Source organism: Nomascus leucogenys, chromosome 6 (genome assembly GCF_006542625.1).
Source record: "Nomascus leucogenys isolate Asia chromosome 6, Asia_NLE_v1, whole genome shotgun sequence".
NCBI lineage: Eukaryota > Metazoa > Chordata > Mammalia > Primates > Hylobatidae > Nomascus > Nomascus leucogenys.
In genome coordinates this window covers 67,786,979-67,807,724 of record NC_044386.1, presented here as the reverse complement: position 1 = coordinate 67,807,724, position 20,746 = coordinate 67,786,979, and the positions used below count along the sequence as shown (strand labels likewise).

Here is a 20,746-nt window from a genome sequence, read left to right as displayed (position 1 = left end):
ATTCTCAGGTTTTACCTCAAACCCACTGAATGAGATACCCTCAGAATAAGATCCAGCAACTCATATTGTTATAGGTCCTCCAGGTAATGCTGATGCATGTTAAAGTTTAAACTTGACAATAGAGATCTTAACCTTGGCCACATGCTAGATTTATCTGGGGAGGTTTTAATACCCTGATGCCCAGGCTACATCTTAAACCAATTGCATCAGAATCTGCAGATGTTGGATTCAAATGCCAGTATTTTATTGAAGCTCCCTAGGTGATTCTGTTTTCATTCACATGGCCAAAATGTCCAGAATAGATAAATCTATAGAGGAAAAAAGTAGAGGCAGAAGTGGAGTTACCTAGGGCTGGGGTGTCTTGGGGGAAAGGGAGAGCAACTGCTACTGTGTAAAGCTTTTTGGAGAGCTGATGAAAACATTCTGAAACTGATCATGACAAAGGTTGCACAACTCTGAATATTCCAAAAGCTAGTGAACCATTGAATTGTGCTCTTTAAATAGGTTACTGTATGATATGTGAACTGTATTTCAATAAAGTTGTTATTTTAAAAAGTCAGTGGGAGTTATGTGCCTGACAATGGGAAAATTATTTTTAAACATCTTTATTGAGGTAGAATTTACATATTACAAAATTCATCCTTTTAAACATACAGTTCCGTGAGATTTTATTTTTTGTTTTTTGTTTGAGATAGGGTCTCACTGCAGCCATTCCGCCATCCAAGCTCAAACTGTCCTCCCACCTTAGCCTCTTGAGTAGCTGTGACCACACATAAATACCATCACACCTGGCTAATTTTTAAATTTTTTGTAGAGTGGGGGTCTCACTATGTTGCCCAGGCTGGTCTCAAATTGCTGGACACAAGTGATCCTCTCACCTCAGCCTCCCAAAATGTTGGCATTATAGGCATGAGCCACCATCGCTGGCCAATTCAGTAAGTTTTAATATATTTATTTGCAGAGCCTTACAACCATCACTGCAGTTCAGTTTTAGAACATTTCCATCACTCCAAAAATATCTCCTATGCTCATTGCAGTTTATTCTAGTTGCCACCCACAGCCCTAGGCAACCACTAATCTGCTTTCTGTCTCAATTTAATACATTAAATTAATAAATCATAAAATATGTTGTCTTTTGAATCTGGCCTTTTCACTTAGCATTATATTTTTGAAGTTTATTCATTTGTTTCCTCACCTTTTTATTGGTGAAGAGTATTATTGTGTGTGTGTGTGCGTGTATGTGTGTGTAGAGTGAAAGATCTATATAGATAGAGATGCACATATATCACATTTTATTCATTCAGTTGATGAACAGTTGATAGTTTCCATTTTGATTACTAAGAACAATGTTTCTTTGGATATTAGTGTAAAAGTTTTCAGATATGGTTTCCATTTCTCTTGGGTAAATACTTAGGAGTGAAATTGCTGAGTCATATATAAAATTGTATAACTTTTTGTTGTATTTTTATTGTGGTAAAATATACATCACATAAAACTTATCATTTTAGCCATTTTTAGGTTTAGTGTCATCACTACTATCCATCTCCACGTTTTGATCATCCCAAACTGAAACTCTGTATTTATTAAATGAGAACTCCCTATTCTCCTGTCTCTCAGCCCCTTATAACTTCTGCTTACTCTCTGCTTCTATGAATTTAATTATTCTCAGTACCTCATGTAAGTGGAAGCACACAATATTTGTCCTTTTGTGTCTGGCTTATCTCACTTAGCAAAATATCTTCAAGGTTTGTCCATGTCGTAACATGCAACATTTCATTCCTTTTTAAGGTTGAATAATATTCCATTGTATATAAATACCATGTTTTGTTTATTCAATTGCGTATGTTTTACTTTTTAAGAAAATGAAAATCTATTTTCCAAAGTGGATGTACCATTTTACATTTCTCTTAGAAATGTCTGAAGTTCCTGTTTCGTTACATCTTTTCCTACATTTGTTACTATCTGACTTTTTGATTGTAGCCATACTAGAAGTAATATCATGGTGGTTTTAGTTTGAATTTCCAGAATGAATAATAATACTGGACATCTTATCATGTGCTTATTAGCCATTCATGTATCTTCTTTGGTAAAATGTAATTAAGTATTTTGCCTTTTTAAGTTGGGTCATTTGTCTCAAAATTTGAGAGTTCTTTGTATCTTCTGATTACAAATTTTTTGCCATATTTATGATTTGCAAATATCTTCTCTTGGTCTTTGACTTTTCTTCTCTTTTTTTAAAAATGTTGTCTTTTGAAGCACAAACATTTTAATTTTTTATTAAGTTCAATTTAACATATTTATGGATTGTGCTTTTGGTGGCATGTCTAAGAACTCTACGTTACTCAAAATCATCATGATTTTCTCCTCTGTGTTTTTCTAAAAGTTTCAAAATTTTAGCGTTTACATTTAGGTCCGTGATCTATTTTGAGTCTATTTCTGTGCATAGTATGAGGTAAAGGTTTAAATTAATATTTTTGCATGTGGCCATATGGATATCAGATTTTTCCCTGCACAGTTTTCTGGAAAGACAATATTTCCCCATCAAGTTATCTTGGCACCTTTGTCAAAAGCCAAGTGATCATAAATATAAGAGTTCTTTTTGGGCGCTTAGTTCTGTTCCATTGATCTATATGCCTGTCATTATTCCAAAATAACACTGTCTTAATTAATGTACCTTTATAGTAAGTATTGAAATCATGTACAGTGAATGCTCCAATTTTTTACTTTTCAAAATTGTTTTGGTGCTTCTGGGTCCTTTGTATTCCCATGTAAATTTTAGAGTGAGTTTATTAATTTTTGTCCAAAAAAAATTCTGCTGGAATTTTGATGGGTATTAAATTGAATCTAGAGATCAGTTTTGGAGGACTGTTATCCTCATTAAGTCTTCCAATCTACAAACATAAAATGTCTATTTATTCTTTAATTATTTTCGGGAAGATATTGTGGTTTTTATTATATGTCTTGCACTCCTTTTATGAAATGTATTCCTATGTATTTGATTCTTTTTGGTGCTACTACAAACAGAATTATTTTTTTGATTTCATTTCAGATTATTTTCTGGTATATAGAAATTAAGTTTTAAAAATATTGATCTTATGTCATTGACCTAATTGAAATTATTTATTAGTTCAGTGGGCTTTTTGGGGAGCAGGTGGATTCTTTAGAATTTTTTTACATACAGGATTATGTCATCTGTGAATAAAAAGAGCTTTATTTTTTTCTTTCCAATACGGATGCCCTTTATTTATTTTTCTTGCATGATTGCACTGGCTGGAACATCCACTACAATGTGGAATAAAAGTGATGTGAACAGACGTTCTTGTCTTGTTCCTGATCTAAGGTGGGGGTGGGGAGAGGGTGGGAAACACCAATTTTTCACCATTAAGTGTGATATTGACTGTAGGGTTTTTGTAGATACCCTTTATCAGGTAGAGGAAGTTCCCTTCTATTCCTAGTTTGTTGAGAGCTTTTATCTTGAATGAGCATTAGATTTTTTCAAATGCTTTTTCTTGGTCTATCGATATGACCATATAATTTTGTCCTTTGTTAATGTGGTTTATTACATTAACTGTTGGAAAATCGGGTATTGATGTTTCTGTTACTGTTGAATTGTCATCTTCTACTTCAATTCTATCAGTTTTTGCTTCACATATTTTGGTTTCTGTTGTTAGGTGCTTATATGTTTATAATAGATATGTATTTCTGATAAATTTGCCCTTTTGTAATTTTAAACTATTTTTCTTTTTTCTCTATGAACAGTTTTGTCTTAAGTCTATTTCATAGAGCCATTCCAGGTGTCTTCAATGTGCAGATTATGTTTTTTGTTTGTATGGCATATTGTCTTCAATCTTTGTACTTTTAAACTATTTGTGTCCTTGAATATAAAGTGTGTCCCTTGTAGACAACATATATTTGATTTTTAAAACTAGTCTGACAATCTCTCCTTTTCATTGGTATGCTTAATCCATTTATATCTAATGTAATTATATAGATAACTGGATTTATGTCTGCCACTTTGCTATTAATTTCTTATGTCTCTTTTGTTATTTTTTGGTCTTCTGTTCCTCCCTTACTACCTTTTTTTGTGTTAAATAGATATTCTCTAGTGTAACATTTTAATTAACTTGGGTTTTTAAAAATACTTTTTTGAGGAGTTATTTTCTTAGTGGTTGCTCTAGGGAACTTAATATATATTTAACTTGAAATAATCCACTTCAGATTAATACTAACTTAACAAATAAAGCAACTCTGCATTAACATTTTTCCATTCTTTGCCTACTCCTTTGTGATAATATTGCCATATATATTACATCTTCATGAATTATAAGCTCAGCAACACAGTTTTATAATTATTTTATGAAGTTGTTTTTTGAATCAATTACAGGAACAAAAAAGAAAGATACATATTTTTATATTGTTTCTGGTATTTACCTACATAGTTACCTTTACCAGTGTTCTTTATTTCTTTGCATGGATTCTAGTTACTGTTTGGTGTCATTGTCTTTCAGCCTGAAGGACTTCCCTTATTATTTCTTACAAGACAAGCCTGTGACTATTTGCTGATGGACCTGTGTGTGTGGGCTGAATGACAGTTGGAGGTTCAGGCAGTTTAGAGTTCTATCCTGGATTTTGTTTTCTGCTTGTGTGGGAATGAATAGATAGCTAGGGTCCTCTCCAGCTTTTCCCGAGCATGTGTGTGGCTTTGCCCACTGCCTACTCTGCCCTGTTAGAGCTGTTTTGCCATGAGGTGGTAGGGGGAGGGAGATGGAAGCATCAACAGGCTGGAACACCATAGACTCCTACTGTTCTTCCTAAGGCTCATTAAATTAAAAAAAATATATGTATATATACACACACACACACACACACACACACACACATATATATATATATATATATACATATATATACATACTGGGCTGGGCACAGTGGCTCACGCCTGTAATCCCAGCACTTTGGGAGGCTGAGGCAGGCGAATCACCTGAGTTCAGGGGTTCAAGACCAGCCTGACCAACATGGAGAAACCCCATCTTTACTAAAAATACAAAAGTAGCCGGGCATAGTGGCGCATGCCTGTAATGCCAGCTACTCAGGAGGCTGAGGCATGAGAATCACTTGAACCCAAGAGGTGGAGGTTGCAGTGAGCCAAGATCGCGCCATTGCACTCCAACCTGGGCAACAACAGCGAAACTCTGTCTCAAAAAATAAAGTAAAAAATAAAAATAAGATAAAATAAACACTTGATATTTTGTATGCCTTTAGTCAACTTCCAGAGTCCAGAGATTGTTATTTTGAAAGGTTTTGCCCAATTTTATTATTATTTTGTGTGAGAAAGGATTTACTAAGCTCTTTACTCAGCTATTAAGTCCCACCCTCAAGAGGGAAATTCTTGATTCTTCCAGGCGCAGGATACTTTAGAAAAAAAGGACTAATGAAAAAATATCAATGCTGAGGGGGTGTGGGCTGCAAAAATTATAGTATTTGGATTTTGTGATAGCTAGGAAGTAAAGGAGAAAAAAACATTTTGGAAGTAGATTCTTCTTTCCCATCTCTTTTGAGAAACCAACTTTGTATGCTGTGTGTACACGGAAACCAGGAGGAGGGATGGCCTTCTGGGAGCACATTAAGGCTAAGGGAATAGGGAAGGAACAAGAAAGAAAAATGAAGACAAAGAGGGTAAACTTTCATCATGCTATCTCATCATCCTCTGTAGAGTTGCTGGGAACTGTCCAGTAGAATGAACAGTGTGATCAATTAAGGAGTCTGAAAAACTCTGCTGAGGAAAAGATACTGTCAGCTGTCCTCTAAGTTTAACCTTAGAAGAGAGACAACAAATAAATCACTATGTTATGATAAATATTCAGAATCACCTGGGACCTCACTTGAATTTAATAAAAGAATTCATTGGCAAAGGCCCAAGAATATAGTGGGACAGGCTATAGGGAGTTGAAGAAGGTGGGAAGGGAAGGTGCCAACTGTAGTTATTTCTGAGTTGAGGCTCTGACTTATCTCTATACATTGGGCTTTACTCTCTGAGGTTCTTCTAGAGTAGAATATGAACGCCATGATGCTTTCCAGAAGTCATGTCTGTTTTCACCGTTGCTCCACATGCCAAGCGTGTGATATGTCTTATTTTTTGAGGACGGAATGAATCTGCCTTAGTCTAGTGGAGGACTATAATATTCATGTTTCTTCAAGGGGCAAGATGAAGTAGCCCAGCAATGAGAACCCAACAGACAGAAAATTAGACCTGAAGGACCCTGGCAATCAAAGACTGCCTTTTCTATTTTCCAGGTGCTAAATGGAAGCATAAGAGGCTTAGCGGCAACCCAAATATCACACTGATAATGGCAGTGGCAAGGCTGAGACCTGAGATTTCCAACTCCCTGTATGGTGCATTTGCTGCCTCAGCAAGCTACAAAAATGTCTATAAGCCTCTTGCTGTCATCTTTTCCTGTCATGTAAAGAATTATTCTTGACCACCCTCAGTGTCTCTAGTAAAATGAAAGTGTTTTTAAAACAAAAAGCAAAAAGCAAGCCCTGGAACTAGACCAAAATATTGAGGAAAATGTATTCATTCCTTCACTGAATTCAGAAGTGGGAAGTTCTATCGAATTGAGTTTCATACTGCCAAGCCTTCATCTCATGTACTCATGATATTCTCTTCCCCACTATTTTTGTGTCTAGTAATATCCCAGGTAGTCATTTGCAAACACTAACTGAGAACTTACAACGTGCCAGGCACTGCTAGGAGTTGAATACACACTGTTGTGCCTCCCTGCCTATAATAAGCTTACAGTCTCCCATTATTCCTTCCCCATTGCATGCACTTGGCATTTTTAATTCAAAATTGGAATGATCACCTCACAGCCCGATTGCTTTCAGAACTTTCTGAGTCTTTGGGCCCAGATGAAAATCTTCCCTTAGCATGTATGCAGATTAATATTTAGCAGTTGGTGAATAAGCAAATATACTGTGAATGCCTAGGAGAGCTCATTAGAAATTGGCCATCAAGAAGAAGCCGTGCTAAATGCTCTAATTAAAAGACACAGAATGGCAAGCTGGGTCAGTAGTCAAGACCCATTCATGTGCTGTATTCAAGAGACCCATCTCATGTGCAAAGACACGCATAAGCTTGAAATAAAGGCCCGAGGAAAATTTACCAAGCAAATGCAAAGTGGAAAAAAGCAGGGGTTACAATCTTAGTTTCTGACAAGACAGACTTTAAACGAACTAAGATCAAAAAAGACAAGGGCATTACATAATAATAAAGAGTTCAATTCAACAAGAAGAGCTAACTATTTTAAATATATGTGTACCTAATACAAGGGCACCCAGATTTATAAAACAAATTCTTAGAGACCTACAAAAAGACTTAGACTCCCACACAATAATAGTGGGAGACCTTAACACCCCACTGTCAATACTAGATCATTGAGACAGAAAATTAACAAAGATATTCAGGACCTCAATATCAATTCTGGATCAAGTGGACCTGATAAATGTCTACATAAGTCTCCATGCAAAAACAACAGAATATACATTCTTCTCAGTGCCACATGACACTTAACTCTGAAATCAATCACATAATTGCAAGTAAAACACTTCTCAGCAAATGTAAAAGAATTGAAATCATAACAGTGTCTCAGACCACAGCAAAATCAAATTAGAACTCAAGAAACTCGCTCAAAATCACACAACTACATGGGATGTGAACAACCTGCTCCTGAATGACTCCTGGGTAAATAATGAAATGAAGGCAGAAATCAAGAAGTTCTTTGAAACCAATGAGAACAAAGAGACAATGTACCAGAATCTCTGTGATGCAGCTAAAGTAGTATTAAGAGCAAAGTTTATAGCACTAAATGCCCACCTCAAAAAGCTAGAAAGATCTCAAATTGACATCCTAACATCACAACTAAAAGAACTAGAGAACCAAGAGCAAACAAACCCAAAAGCTAGTAAAAGACAAGAAATAACTAAGGTTAGGGCAGAACTAAAGGAGATAGAGACACAGAAAGCCCTTCAGAGCATCAACAAATACAGGAGCTGGTTTTTTAAAAAAATTAATAAAATAGACTGCTAGCTAGACTAATGAAGAAAAGAGAAGAATCAAATAGACACAATAAAAAATGATAAAGGGGATATCAGCATTGACCCCACAGAAATTGAAACAACCATCAGAGAATATGATAAACACCTCTATGCAAATAAACTAGAAAATTTGGAAAGAATGGATAAATTCTGGACATATACGCCCTCCCAAGACTGAACCAGGAAGAAATTGAATTCCTGAATAGACCAGTGATGAGTTCTGAAATTGAGGCAGTAATAAATAACCTACCAACCAGAAAAGCCCAGGACAAGATGGACTTAACAGCTGAATTCTACCAGAATTCTACCAGGTACGAAGAGGAGCTGGTACCATTTCTTCTGAAACTGTTTCAAGCAATTGAAAAGGAGAGACTCCTCCCTAACTCATTTTATGAGGCCAGAATCATCCTGATACCAAAACCTGGCAGAGATGAACAAAAAAAGAAAACTTCAGGCCAGTATCCCTGATGAACATCGACGTGAAAATCTCAATAAAATATGGGCAAACCAAATCCAGCAGCACATCAAAAAGCTTATCCAGCATGATCAAGTTGGCTTCATCCCTGGGATGCAAGGCTGGTTCAACATATACAAATCAATAGATGCAATTCATCACATAAACAGAACTAAAGACAAAAATCATGATTATCTCCATAGACACAGAAAAGGTCTTTGATAAAATTCAACATTTCTTCACAGTTAAAACTCAATAAACTAGGTATTGATGGGACATACCTCAAAATAATAAAAGCCATTTAGGACAAACCCACAGCCAATATCATACTGAATGGGCAAAAGCTGGAAGCATTCCCCCTTGAAAACCAGCACAAGACAAGGATGCCCTTTCTCACAACTCCTGTTCAACATAGTGTTGGAAGTTCAGGCCAGGTCACTCAGGCAAGAGAAAGAAATAAAGGGTATTCACATAGGAAGAGAGGAAGTCAAACTGTCTCTGTTTGCAGATGACATGATCCTGTATCTAGAAAACCCCATCATCTCAATCCAAAAGCTTCTTAAGCTGATAAGCAACTTCAGCAAAGTCTCAGGATACAAAATCAATGTGCAAAAATCACAGGCATTCCTATACACCAACAGCAGACAAGTGGAGAGCCAAATCATGAATGAATTCCCATTAATACTTGCCGCAAAGTGAATAAAATAGCTAGGAATACAGCTAACAAGGGAAGTGAAGGACTTCTTCAAGGAGAACTAAAAAACACTCCTCGAAGAAATTAGAGATGACTGAAACGAATGGAAAACATTCCATGCTCATGGATAGGAAGAATCAGTATCATGAAAATGGCCATACTGCCCAAAGTAGTTAATAGATTCAATGCTATTCCCGTTAAACTACCATTGACATTCTTCACAGAATTAGAAAAAACTACTTTAAAATTCATGTGGAACCAAAAAAGAGCCCATATAACCAAGACAATCTTAAGCAAAAAGAATAAAGACAGAGGTATCACACCACCTAACTTCAAACTATGTTATAAGGCTACAGTAACCAAAACAGCATGATACTGGTACAAAAACAAACACATAGACCAATAGAAGAGAATAGAGGACTCAGAAATAAGACCGCACATCTACAACCATCTGATCTTCGACAAACCTGACAAAAACAAGCAATGGGGAAGTGATTCTCTATTTAATAAATGATGCTGGGAGAACTGGCTAGCCATGTGCAGAAAATTGAAACTGGACCCCTTCCTTACACCTTATACAAAAATTAACTCAAGATGGATTAAAGACTTCAATGTAAAACCCAAAACTATAAAAACCCTAGAAGAAAATGTAGGCAATACCATTCAGGACATAGGCATAGGCAAAGATTTCATTATAAAAACGTCAAAAGCAAATGCAACAAATGCAAAAATTGACAAATGGGATCTAATTAAACTAAAGAGCTTCTGCACAGCCAAAGAAACTATCATCAGAGTGAACAGACAACCTACAGAATGGGAGAAAATTTTTGCAATCTCTCCATCTAACTAAAGTCTAACATCCAGAATCTACAAGGAACTTAAATTTGCAAGAAAAAAAACTCATTAAAAGGTGAGCAAAGGACATAAACAGACAATTCTCAAAAGAAGACATTTATGTGGCCAACAAACATGAAGAAAAGCTCAACATCACTGATCACTAGGGAAATGCAAATCAAAACCACAGTGAGATACCATCTCATGCTAGTCAGAGTGGCAAGTATTAAAAAGTCAAACAACAGATGCTGGCGAGGCTGTGAAGAAATGGGAGTGCTTTTAAACTATTGGTGGGAATGTAAATTAGTTCAACCATTATGGGAGACAGTGTAGCAATTCCTCAAATACCTAGAACCAGAAATACCATTTGACCCAGCAATCCCATTACTGGGTATATTTCCAAAGGAATATAAATCATCCTATTATAAAGATACAAGTGCCCATATGTTCACTGAAGCTCTAGGCACAATAGCAAAGACATAGAATCAACCCAAATGCCCATCTGATAGACTGGATACTACAAAATACAAAAAAAAATTAGCTGGGCGTGGTGGCAGGCGCCTGTAGTCCCAGCTACTTGGGAGGCTGAGGCAGGAGAAGGACATGAACCCGGGAGGCGGAGCTTGCAGTGAGCCGTGATCACACCACTGCACTCCAGCTGGGGCGACAGAGCGAGACTCCATCTCAAAAAAAAACAACAACAAAGAAAATGTGGTACATATACACCATGGAATACTATGCACCCATAAAAAGGAATGAGATCGTGTCCTTAGCAGGGACATGGATGGAACTGGAAGCGATTATCCTCAGCACACTAATGCAGGAACAGAAAACAAAGCACCACATGTTCTCAGTTATAAGTGGGACCTGAACAATGAGAACACATGGACACAGGGAGGGGAACAACACACACTATGGCCTGTGGAGGGGTGGGGGGTAGGAGGAGGCAGAGCATCAGGAAAAATAGCTGATGCATGCTGGGTGTAATACTTAGGTAAGGGGTTGATAGATGCAGCAAACCACCATGGCACACATCTGTGTAACGAACCTGCACATCCTCCACATGTATCCCAGAACTTAGAATTAAAAAAAAAAAAAAGTCCTCGTGATGTTACTTGCACATTGAGCCAATTCTCAATCACTCAGGGCCTAATGATGTAAACTCACAAGAGGTAGGTCCATTTCCCCTTCCTCTTCATAGCCTGTGCCCTCTGAGAGGCTCCCAGGTGTACCCCTCAAGGAGATGGGGAAATGAAGGGTCATTTTGTTATCTGTAGTGCTTTGTATTCTCTCTGTGTTGAAGGGGTTTAATTACAAAAAATTGGGAGAGATTAAAACAGAAAAAGAGACAGAGACACTTGTGGAATAGGAGGAACACAACAGGGAGAGAGAGATGGAAGGGCAGGTAATGTGGGGTTGGGGAACACCAAGAAACAAAGAGGGACAGACCTCAAGGCAGAGAAGAGGGATGTTTGAGAGATAGGGGACACTGAGAAAGGAGGGTGATATTCAGAGAGGGAACACAGGGAGAGGAAAGTCAGATGAAAGGACCACAGATACAGAAAGTAAAGGAAACATCAACAAATGGAGTGAGGGAAAGCAGGCATGTACACAGAGAAACATGATGAGAAAAACACATGCAGAGAGCTCAGAAGACACAGAGATGTGGAGGGGGTACAAGAGGAGAGACAAAACTAACATGGAGATAGAGGCAAAGACCCAGTGATAGAAATCCTTCCAGCCTTATGATTAATCAATGCCAAGAAGGTGTGATTGTTTAAAAGAATCATGGGTTAAGAAGTTTATTTTTTCTAAATGTTTTTATTTAAAAAAAAATGTGTGACAGACAACCAGGGGTAAACGGAAGGGGAAGCATCTGCTATAGATAGAAGAGTCACTGTCACAATCACAGTTGAAATTACCTCTTTAGATTACAGGGAAATCTTGATTAGACATTCAGTGAATACCCACTGACGCTATGTGCTGAAATATCACAATAATATTAACAGGATGAGTTATAAGTTGCTTGAAAATAAATGTGCTAAAAGGAGTCATTTCCCTTTGTTTATGAAAATAGCTTTAAACTTGAATGTGAATATTTCCTTCTGTTGCTCTGTTATCTGGGAAACTTCATTTTGTAGCTGCTGGTACAGTGGCCGCCCAAGGAAGCAACTCATGGTGCACCATGGGGGGCTGTTAGGAGCAGGACCCAGTGGGCGTCCATCAGGGCCCTGCTGCTGGCTGGTGCCTAAACCATGTCAATCTCGTGGTTTTTAGCGGAAACAATCGCACAGCTGCCCCCATCACCCTGCCTATAGAAGAAGTCCTGCAGACCCTACAGGACTTGATCGCCTACTTCCAGCCCCCGGAGGAGGAGATGCGACATGAAGACAAGCAGAACAAGCTCCGCTCACTCAAAAACAGACAAAATCTTTTCAAGGAAGAGGTAAGTCGAAAAGTGAAAAGTTGAAATTCACTTTGTGTCCAGAGCTAGAATATCCCTATGACTGCAACTTAGCTTTGTCTTTCTGCATGCACGTGTTTATGAGAGAGCCAGAGGACGAGAGAGATTTGGAAGCTGGGAAATTGGAAGCCAACCTTCTCTGTCCACCAAACCTGGTTACATTAGCAATGGCCGGCACGTTCAAACCAGATTACATTTTAAAGATTCAGTGCCACATGTGTATCAAATATACATTTTCAGTAAATTTCAGCTGTGAGAGCATGACATTGGCTGTGATTCCCAATTTTGGGAAATGTTAGAATTACCTGGGAAATCTGTTTGAAAAATACAGATGCCTGGATTCTACCACATTAAGAATACCTGAGAAGCTGGTTTAAAAGACACAGAAGATGCTAAGTCTTATGTCAGAATTCAGCATCTGAGTCACTGGGAGTGGGGCCTGGCCATGCGGAAAATATCAGCTAGGGTCTTAAGAGACCCAGGACCTCATTCTGGCTCCATCTCCAGCTGTGTGTGACCACAGACAAGTCACAAGCCTTTTCCAGACTCGGAGGTGTGATGATTTAGTGCCAACAGGCCATGGTTGTACTTCTGGGCCTGCCATGCCTGGGCACAGGGCTTGTCTCTTGGGCATTTCCAAAGTTAGTGGTGTGGGATGTAAACCATCCCAGCTCAGTCTTCTGATCTAACCAGACTTTGGCCCCAGGGGCATTCTCTATGACTTAAAGGCTACTGAAATTCCATTTACCATCTCCCTCCTATGCGCTAAGAACAGCTAGCACAGATTTTTACTGAGTGGCATAGTATTTCAAATTAGCTAGAAAAGTGGTTGAAGATCCTCTTATAGTGTTATTGTCTCTAAATCCCACCTTTTTTCACGGGGGGTAGTGGGGGGAGGTAGGAAGCAAGCATGGTTATTTCGTGCATCTGAATGGAACTTGAACTTACTTGATATTTAAGAGAAAAATAGGTACTATATCCAGAGCTGTTTCTGGGTGAGTCAGAACCACTTCGCACCAGACTGAAAGCAGGTTTTTGTGAAACTCATTCACCCTCCCTCTTCGTAAGTATGTCCTTGGATTGAGTTAAGCACGTGGGGGCAACCCGTCAGAAGAGGCTGCTGACTCACTCTCCAAATGGATGCTATTTAGGTCTCTCAGGCATAAAAATACATATTTTGGTTTTAGGAGGGAAAAAAAAACAAAACCCAACTGGCACCATGAAGATCTATTTGCATATTGGCATTATCAGCTTTAAAAGGTGAATGACACAGGAGGGGAAAGAGCAAAAGGGATTCTGCTTTCTTAATCAGCAATGTTTACATTTTCCTCCATTCTCCTTCTCAGGGAATGTTGGCCCTTGTCTTAAATTGCATTGACCGCTTAAATATCTACAATAGCGTAGCACACTTTGCAGGGATTGCAAGGGAAGAGAGTGGCATGGCCTGGAAAGAAATTCTGAACCTCCTCTACAAATTGCTGGGTAAGTACACATACAGTGCCTTCTGCCTGGGACGATTTCCGTGGGATTTCCACGTGCAATCCCAAGATTGTCTTTAACTTGCCATTAACCCTGTGATATTTGGACTGCCTCATTCCTTAGAAGCCCTTTGTTAACCATTCAGTTTTAACCCAGCTGTTCATTCTGTTAACTAGTAGCAGCCAGTGGAAGCAGATGGTAATCAGTTTCCCTGCAACTACCTGGGAAACGCTGACAGACACCTACACTCCCTCAACCTCTATTCCTTACCTTTCATGAGGAAACGAGACTAGAACACATTTATGATGTCTTCCAGTTTTAAACTTCTGCAAAGGTATCACCTGCACTTTAAGAATTGTTATTCTCTTAAATCTGTGGCCTCTCACTTGTCTGCTTGTTAGTTATGATTCCCACTGCTTTGGCCTGTTATTTATTTCATTTTGGTGAAAAAGGTGGGAAATAAGAATATTCCAGCAATAAGCTTATCTTCTCACAGTATGGAGTGTGTAGTGATGTTCTGGTGCCTGCTCCAACAGGTTCCATCCAATAGGCCTAGGCCACCCGCCTGTGGGTGGGAGGCAGAGAGAAGACAGTAAGCCTGTGCAAGAAGGTGGCCACCAGGAGTTGCTCAGACATTGTGATAAGCTAGTACTTTAGTGCTTTTCTCTGAAGTGTATGTCCCACTGAGAGGAAATCTATCATAGAAAGTTCACTAGGCCAGAAGGGAGCCCAGAGAAATCAGTCCGGACCTATTCCCCAGCTTAGGGTTGAGGCTGATTGGATTACCACAGTACTGATCGATTGCCACTGTATGACCCTGTAAAGTGTCTTCAAACTCTAGTGTTTTGCACTGACCCAGTAGGCATGATTTTAACAATAATACCTAACAATTATTGATCTCTTTGTGAGCGGTGAAATATCTCTTTTGAACCCCAGAGCAACACTTTAAGGGTCAGTTACTATTATTATTGTCATTTCACTGATGAAGAAACTGATGTACATAGATGCTCATAACCCAAGGTTACACATCTAGTAACTGATGGAGCTATGGCTTGAGACCCAGCAGTCTAACTCCAGGACTCTTATGCTTAACTTCCTTGCTGCAACTGATCTGAAAAGGAGGTTAGGAGCTCAGACTTGAATTGTGTCCTTTACTGACTGAAGATACAAAGCTGAGGCCCTAGAGGAGGCCTTTCTTTATCCTAAATTTGCCATGTATCAGCCTCAGTGAAATTCCAATTCAGACCTATCATGTGAAGGGCAAGCTACTTGGGAGCTAATCAATTTACATGGACTTGTTCCAGATTTGTGTCTATTCTTTTTGCCCTGCCGAGAGAAGGTTATTTGGTGTAGATTGGTAAAACTCAAATGACAGCATATTCTCTCCCTCTCTCTGCAGTATCATCTGCCAATGGCTTTCAAGTAGGAACAGGCATCAGGATCAGCTGGAGGGCTGGTTACAATACAGATGCCGAGGCCCACCCCCAGAGTTTCTAAATCAGTAAAGCTGGATAAGGCCTGAGAATTTGCATTTTTAACAAATTCTTAGGTGATGCTGATCCAGGGACCATGATTCAAGAACCACTGTCAAATAGGGATATATTTTAGATATTTTATAGTTACATGTTGCAATTATTCATCCATTAGTGTATAGCCAACCTTTCCAGCTGTGTTCACTGGGATGCCTTCCTTTAGCACTGAAGAATAATAAATCTGTAGCTAAATTTAAGAAAACATTGTAAAGAGTTGAGTTCTTAAGTCAGTAACCAAGCCAATATTAAATTCTTGCTTATCACTATCTGAAGGAATTTCATTGCTTTATGCATTTATTGTCTCCATTGCCTACTTGATGAAGGCAGGGAATCTCCCTCCCTTCCTCATTGCTCTAGTCTGAACAACTGGACAGGTGTTTGGTACATAGCAGACTCTCTGGAAACACTTGTAAAGTGAGTCAATACTAGATTTTTATTTTTCTAAGTATAGAAAGAGGTTGGGTGTGGTGGTTCACACCTGTAATTCCAACAGTTTGGGAGGCTGAGCTGAGGAGGATTGATTGAGGCCAAGAGTTCAAGACCAGCCTGGGCAACATAGACCCCATCTGAATAAAAAATATTTACACCAGGCATGGTAGCTCATTCCTGTAATCCCAACACTTTGGGAGGCTGAGGCAGGTGGATCACTTGAGGTCAGGAGTTTGAGACTAGCCTGGCCAACATAGTGAAGCCCCGTCTCTACTTAAAAATACAAAAATTAGCTGGGTGTGGTGGCGCATGCCTGTAATCCCAGCTACTTGGGAGGCTGAGGCAGGAGAATCACTTGAACCAGGAGATGGAGGTTGCAGTGAGCCAAGATTGCACCACTGTACTCCAGCCTGGGCAACAAGAGTGAAAACTCCGTCTCAAAAAAAAAAAAAAAAAACTTAAAAATTAGCTGGACATGGTGGTACATGCCTGTAGTCTTAGCTACTCTGGAGGCTGAGGCAAGAGGATCACTTAAGCTCAGGAGTTTCAGGCTGCAATGAGCCACTACACTCCAGCCTGGGTGACTGGGTGAGACTGTCGCTTAAAAAAAAAAAAAGAAAGAGAAAAAAGAAACAGAATTGTGTCAAAGGGCTAGATAGGGTAAGATTGGCATTCAGTTCCTTTTAGTTGCTAAGCAGGTGAAGTATTCGACAGCTTTCCAAGTTCTCATGCCCATCATTATATCCTTTAACCTCTATGATCAAACATCTCCTTGTTTGCAGCTGCTCTCATTCGCGGAAACAGAAACAATTGCGCTCAATTCTCCAATAACCTTGATTGGCTCATCAGTAAATTGGACAGACTAGAATCTTCCTCAGGTGAGAATTGACAGGAAACTATAACGAGAAAAGATGAAGGGTTTTTTTTTTTCTTTCTGTAAAAAAGAAAACAAAGTTGAATCTTTTCCAGTGGATTCCAAACAATCCTCAAATCATACTTCAAAATTAAAAAGAAATAGTTTTCAAGCTTCCTGGCACCTGTACAACTTTATTTAACAACTCTAACCCAGACTTCAACAGTCCTTCCTTTTTAAATTTTTTACTTTGTGCCTTCATTGTTATTCCGTGCCTTCATTTTTAATCCTTGGGTCCATTAATCACCGCCCCCCCACCCCACCCACCCAGTGATCGTTGTCTCCTTCTAACTCCCATTATATTCTTATTCTCTGGGTTTTTAAACCCTTTTCAATGTTGCCCAAACTATTTCTTAGAGTTCTAAAAACGGGGGTGACGAATGACAGGGATGAGAGGAAAAATGATCCCCACTCACCCCCTCTCCCCTGACTCACCCTTCACATCATATCTATATTCCTCCCTCATGACTTACAGAGAATCTGAGCCAAGAGTGTGGTCAGCATTGGGAAGTGACCATGCTGCAGGGCTTAGCAGTTTGCTTCCTCCGAGATGAGTAAACATGGCAGGTGTAGGCCCCTCATGGGGAAGCTGAAGGTTTTGATGCTTTTCTCACAGTATAGAAATGACAGGTGCTTTAACAGACCGGCCAAGAGAGGGTCCCCCAAGGATCATCCACCTACACATGTCTTCCTAAGACTCTCTTTTCTTCAGTGCCTCGGTCTCATGGGCTAGATTACATTTCAGGCTAATTTATGAAAACATTGAGAAAAAAACAGAATCAAAAGAAATTTTCTTAAACTAATTAAGCTATTAGCCAACTACTTCCCCTGAATTTCCACCATGATATTACCGTGTATGTGCCAGGCTGCAGAGGCACTAGTTTTTCTTAAGCCTTCACTTATATAACCTATCCAGTGTGCCAAAAAAAGGGGGAAAAGCCAAATAGACTTTATTGTGTGAGCTTACAATTTGTTTGATACATGAGTAGACCTAAAATAAAAATAATTTCTAGGGTAGCTCCTAGAAAAATTCCTATTTGGGAGAAACTTAGAATATTTTCTAAATTACTTGAATGAACTTTAGAATTTATAGTAAACTGGACGTCTTCTTTTATATCTATTTTTAAATGAAGTATTATGTGGTTCGATCAAATGAAAAATTTTATTTTACAGCTTCTTCTCTATATTTTGACATACAAAGATCATGTCTTTGTCCAGGAAGCGGGAGGTAGGGTTCGTGCTGAATTAAAATCACCAATAAATTACAGACTGGTTGACCCCCAGGGGGCTCTGAAGTCTACCGGAAATGAATGCATTTTTTTTCTGACTGGAAATATTTGATAGATTCAAAGAATTGATGATATCCTATCCCCTCAGGAAGGTCTGTTCACACTCAGGTTTCTAAATTATGGTCACTTCTGCAGGGCATTTAATTTCCAAATGATGTTTGTGGCATTCATGTAGGTATCTTGGAAGTTTTGCACTGCATCTTAACTGAAAGCCCAGAAGCCTTAAATCTGATAGCAGAGGGCCACATCAAGTCCATCATCTCCCTGTTGGATAAGCACGGGCGGAATCACAAGGTAGGTGTGGAAAGAACAGTGATTGACTTTGCCTGGTGTTTCCCTCCCCAACGTTCATGACCATTGTGTATTACTGAGAGCATGTTGATTAGTCTCTTTCTTGACTTTGATAAAAATCTTGGGAAACTGGAAAAAGACTTTCCCCGCATACAAGCACACTCCAAGCTGGGCAACCACACTGGACTTTGGATGGTGCCGTGCGTTTCCACCAGCTCCCCAGTTGCCACTCAATATCATTAACCCTTAACACCAGCTCACTGTGGGACACTCAATAGGCCCTGTCTGCACATGGCCAACCATATGGGACTGGCTTCCACCCTAGGGTCCAGGAACTTCATAGTGAAACAGCTTATACCAAGCTGTATAGAAAAGGTATGAAAAAATCAGATTTAAAACAGCGTAGAAAGTCTTGGCAACGTGGTTTGTTATTAAACAAAATCAGATTTACTATGAGTGAAACCATATGAAGTAAATGAATCTGTGCATATGCAAGCAGAACTGAAGCCACTGGTCCTTCCCTTTTATACAAAGCAGTTATATGAGTTGGGGCCTCAGTTATGTCATCTGTAAAATGGAGACAAGGGCATCTCACTAAGTGGAATGCTATATCATTTTTTGAGATCTCTTATAGTTCTAACATCTATTTTTATGAAGTTATATCTCTAAGACACAGTGATCTATGGGGAAAGTCTACTAAAGTATGGAGAGTTTTTTTCCTGACCCTTCAACATCTGCACACACATGGGGGCTACTGTGCTAATTAGTGGACAGATGCAATATTCAATGGCTCAGGAGGTGTATTTCAGAGCAGATGGCATGATGGGACATGTGGGACTGCCGCTGTGCTTCTACAGAGTGGAGAGAAGTAGGCTTGGTCACTGGGAGCCTCTGCTTGTCATCATCTGGGGGGACTGCGTATTTGAGACAGCTCAGTGTGTCCGGGAGATTGAGACTTGGCAGCATAGACTGTATGACATGCATCAGCCTTGGGCAGCAGAAAGCCATGGTCCTTAGCATGTGTGAAATTGTTTGACAAATAATAAAAAGAAATATGTGGGATCTGAAATCGTTTTTCCAAATATAGTAAATCAAAGGCAAACATGAAGCTTCAGCTTCAGTCCAGATTCTCTGCATTCCAACATGTTCCTTCCTGTCTGTGAAGTGTAATGAGAATAATCAATAAGCATCTGAGCAATGCATGCTAGGAGCCATGGGCTATGTGCAAATGTCAGAGAAGCCTTTTGACAGGAAAGCTGCTCTCATTTCATTGCCCCAGAGGTTTCTTTATTATTAGAACATATAGTATACTTAATAAATAACCAACTTTGTTGTGGCTTCTTTCAGCCAGAAACCACAAAGCATTTGATGCATGTCACTTGGTGGCAAGCTGATTACTATTCTACCCATTCCACAGTTGAGAAAATTGAGGCCTACCAAGCTGAAATATTTTGTTAGAAATCAATGCCTGATCTGATATGTTATCAGATTAGCCTTTAATCTTCTAGAACCAAGACATTGTTAGAGAAATTCTGGTAATGTAAAAGTTGAAGCAATGTGATCTTGGTATGTAAGAGTCTTTTCAAAGATGTTCCTTTTCCATCTTTGGATACATTTTTGGGTAAAAGTTTGTCATGAATTCAGATCCTTCCTTAGGTACTATTCCATTGGATAGCTTTCATTTTCAAAGAGAAAAAACAGGTTCAAACCATCACTAATGTATTTGTGGTCATTTTGCAAAGAATGTGCTGAGTGGAGGCCAGACTTCCATTGCAACACTTCATCTTTGCTTGGAAAATGCCAGGGTCATGTTTTTCTATCCAGGCTGCATTGTTGTCTCCTGTCCTAGAATTTCAGGAGTCTCTGACCAATCCACTTAGTTTTTGGTGAAGACAATGACTCAAAATATGCAGAATTTTAAAGCCACAAGGGACCTCAGAAGTCCTCTGACAAGAGCAACAACAGTAATGATAACCAGCATTTATTTTGCACTTAACAAATGCCAGTTATTGCTGTCAGTGTTCGTGTGTATCTTATTCAGGTCTCATTACGACCTTCTGACATAGCATCATTATTATTTGTACATGACAGTGGCAGAAGGAAGGCTGGGGCCTGGGTCCTTAGATGTTAAGCAGTTTCCCAGGACCCACACAGCTAATTAATGACAGACTAGGAGCAGAAGTTGAATATTCTTTCCAGTGTTTCTCAAGCTGCAGCCTGTGAACATGTTCTTTAGAATCCAAATGTTCTGTGAGAATATATTTAATTTTGTG

General features: G+C 39.1%; 1 protein-coding gene across 4 annotated transcripts in view; it reads left to right on the top strand.

Moving 5' to 3' along the window:
- Nucleotides 1-20,746, top strand: part of RYR3 (ryanodine receptor 3) — a 568,187-nt gene that overhangs the window by 266,114 nt on the left and 281,327 nt on the right. For all 4 annotated transcript variants that reach the window (XM_030814359.1, XM_030814360.1, XM_030814362.1 and 1 more), the window contains exons 13-16: nt 12,354-12,522; nt 13,887-14,022; nt 16,763-16,858; nt 18,358-18,476. In XM_030814359.1, the coding sequence (XP_030670219.1) occupies nt 12,354-12,522; nt 13,887-14,022; nt 16,763-16,858; nt 18,358-18,476 (520 nt within the window). The remainder of the gene's footprint in view (nt 1-12,353; nt 12,523-13,886; nt 14,023-16,762; nt 16,859-18,357; nt 18,477-20,746) is intronic.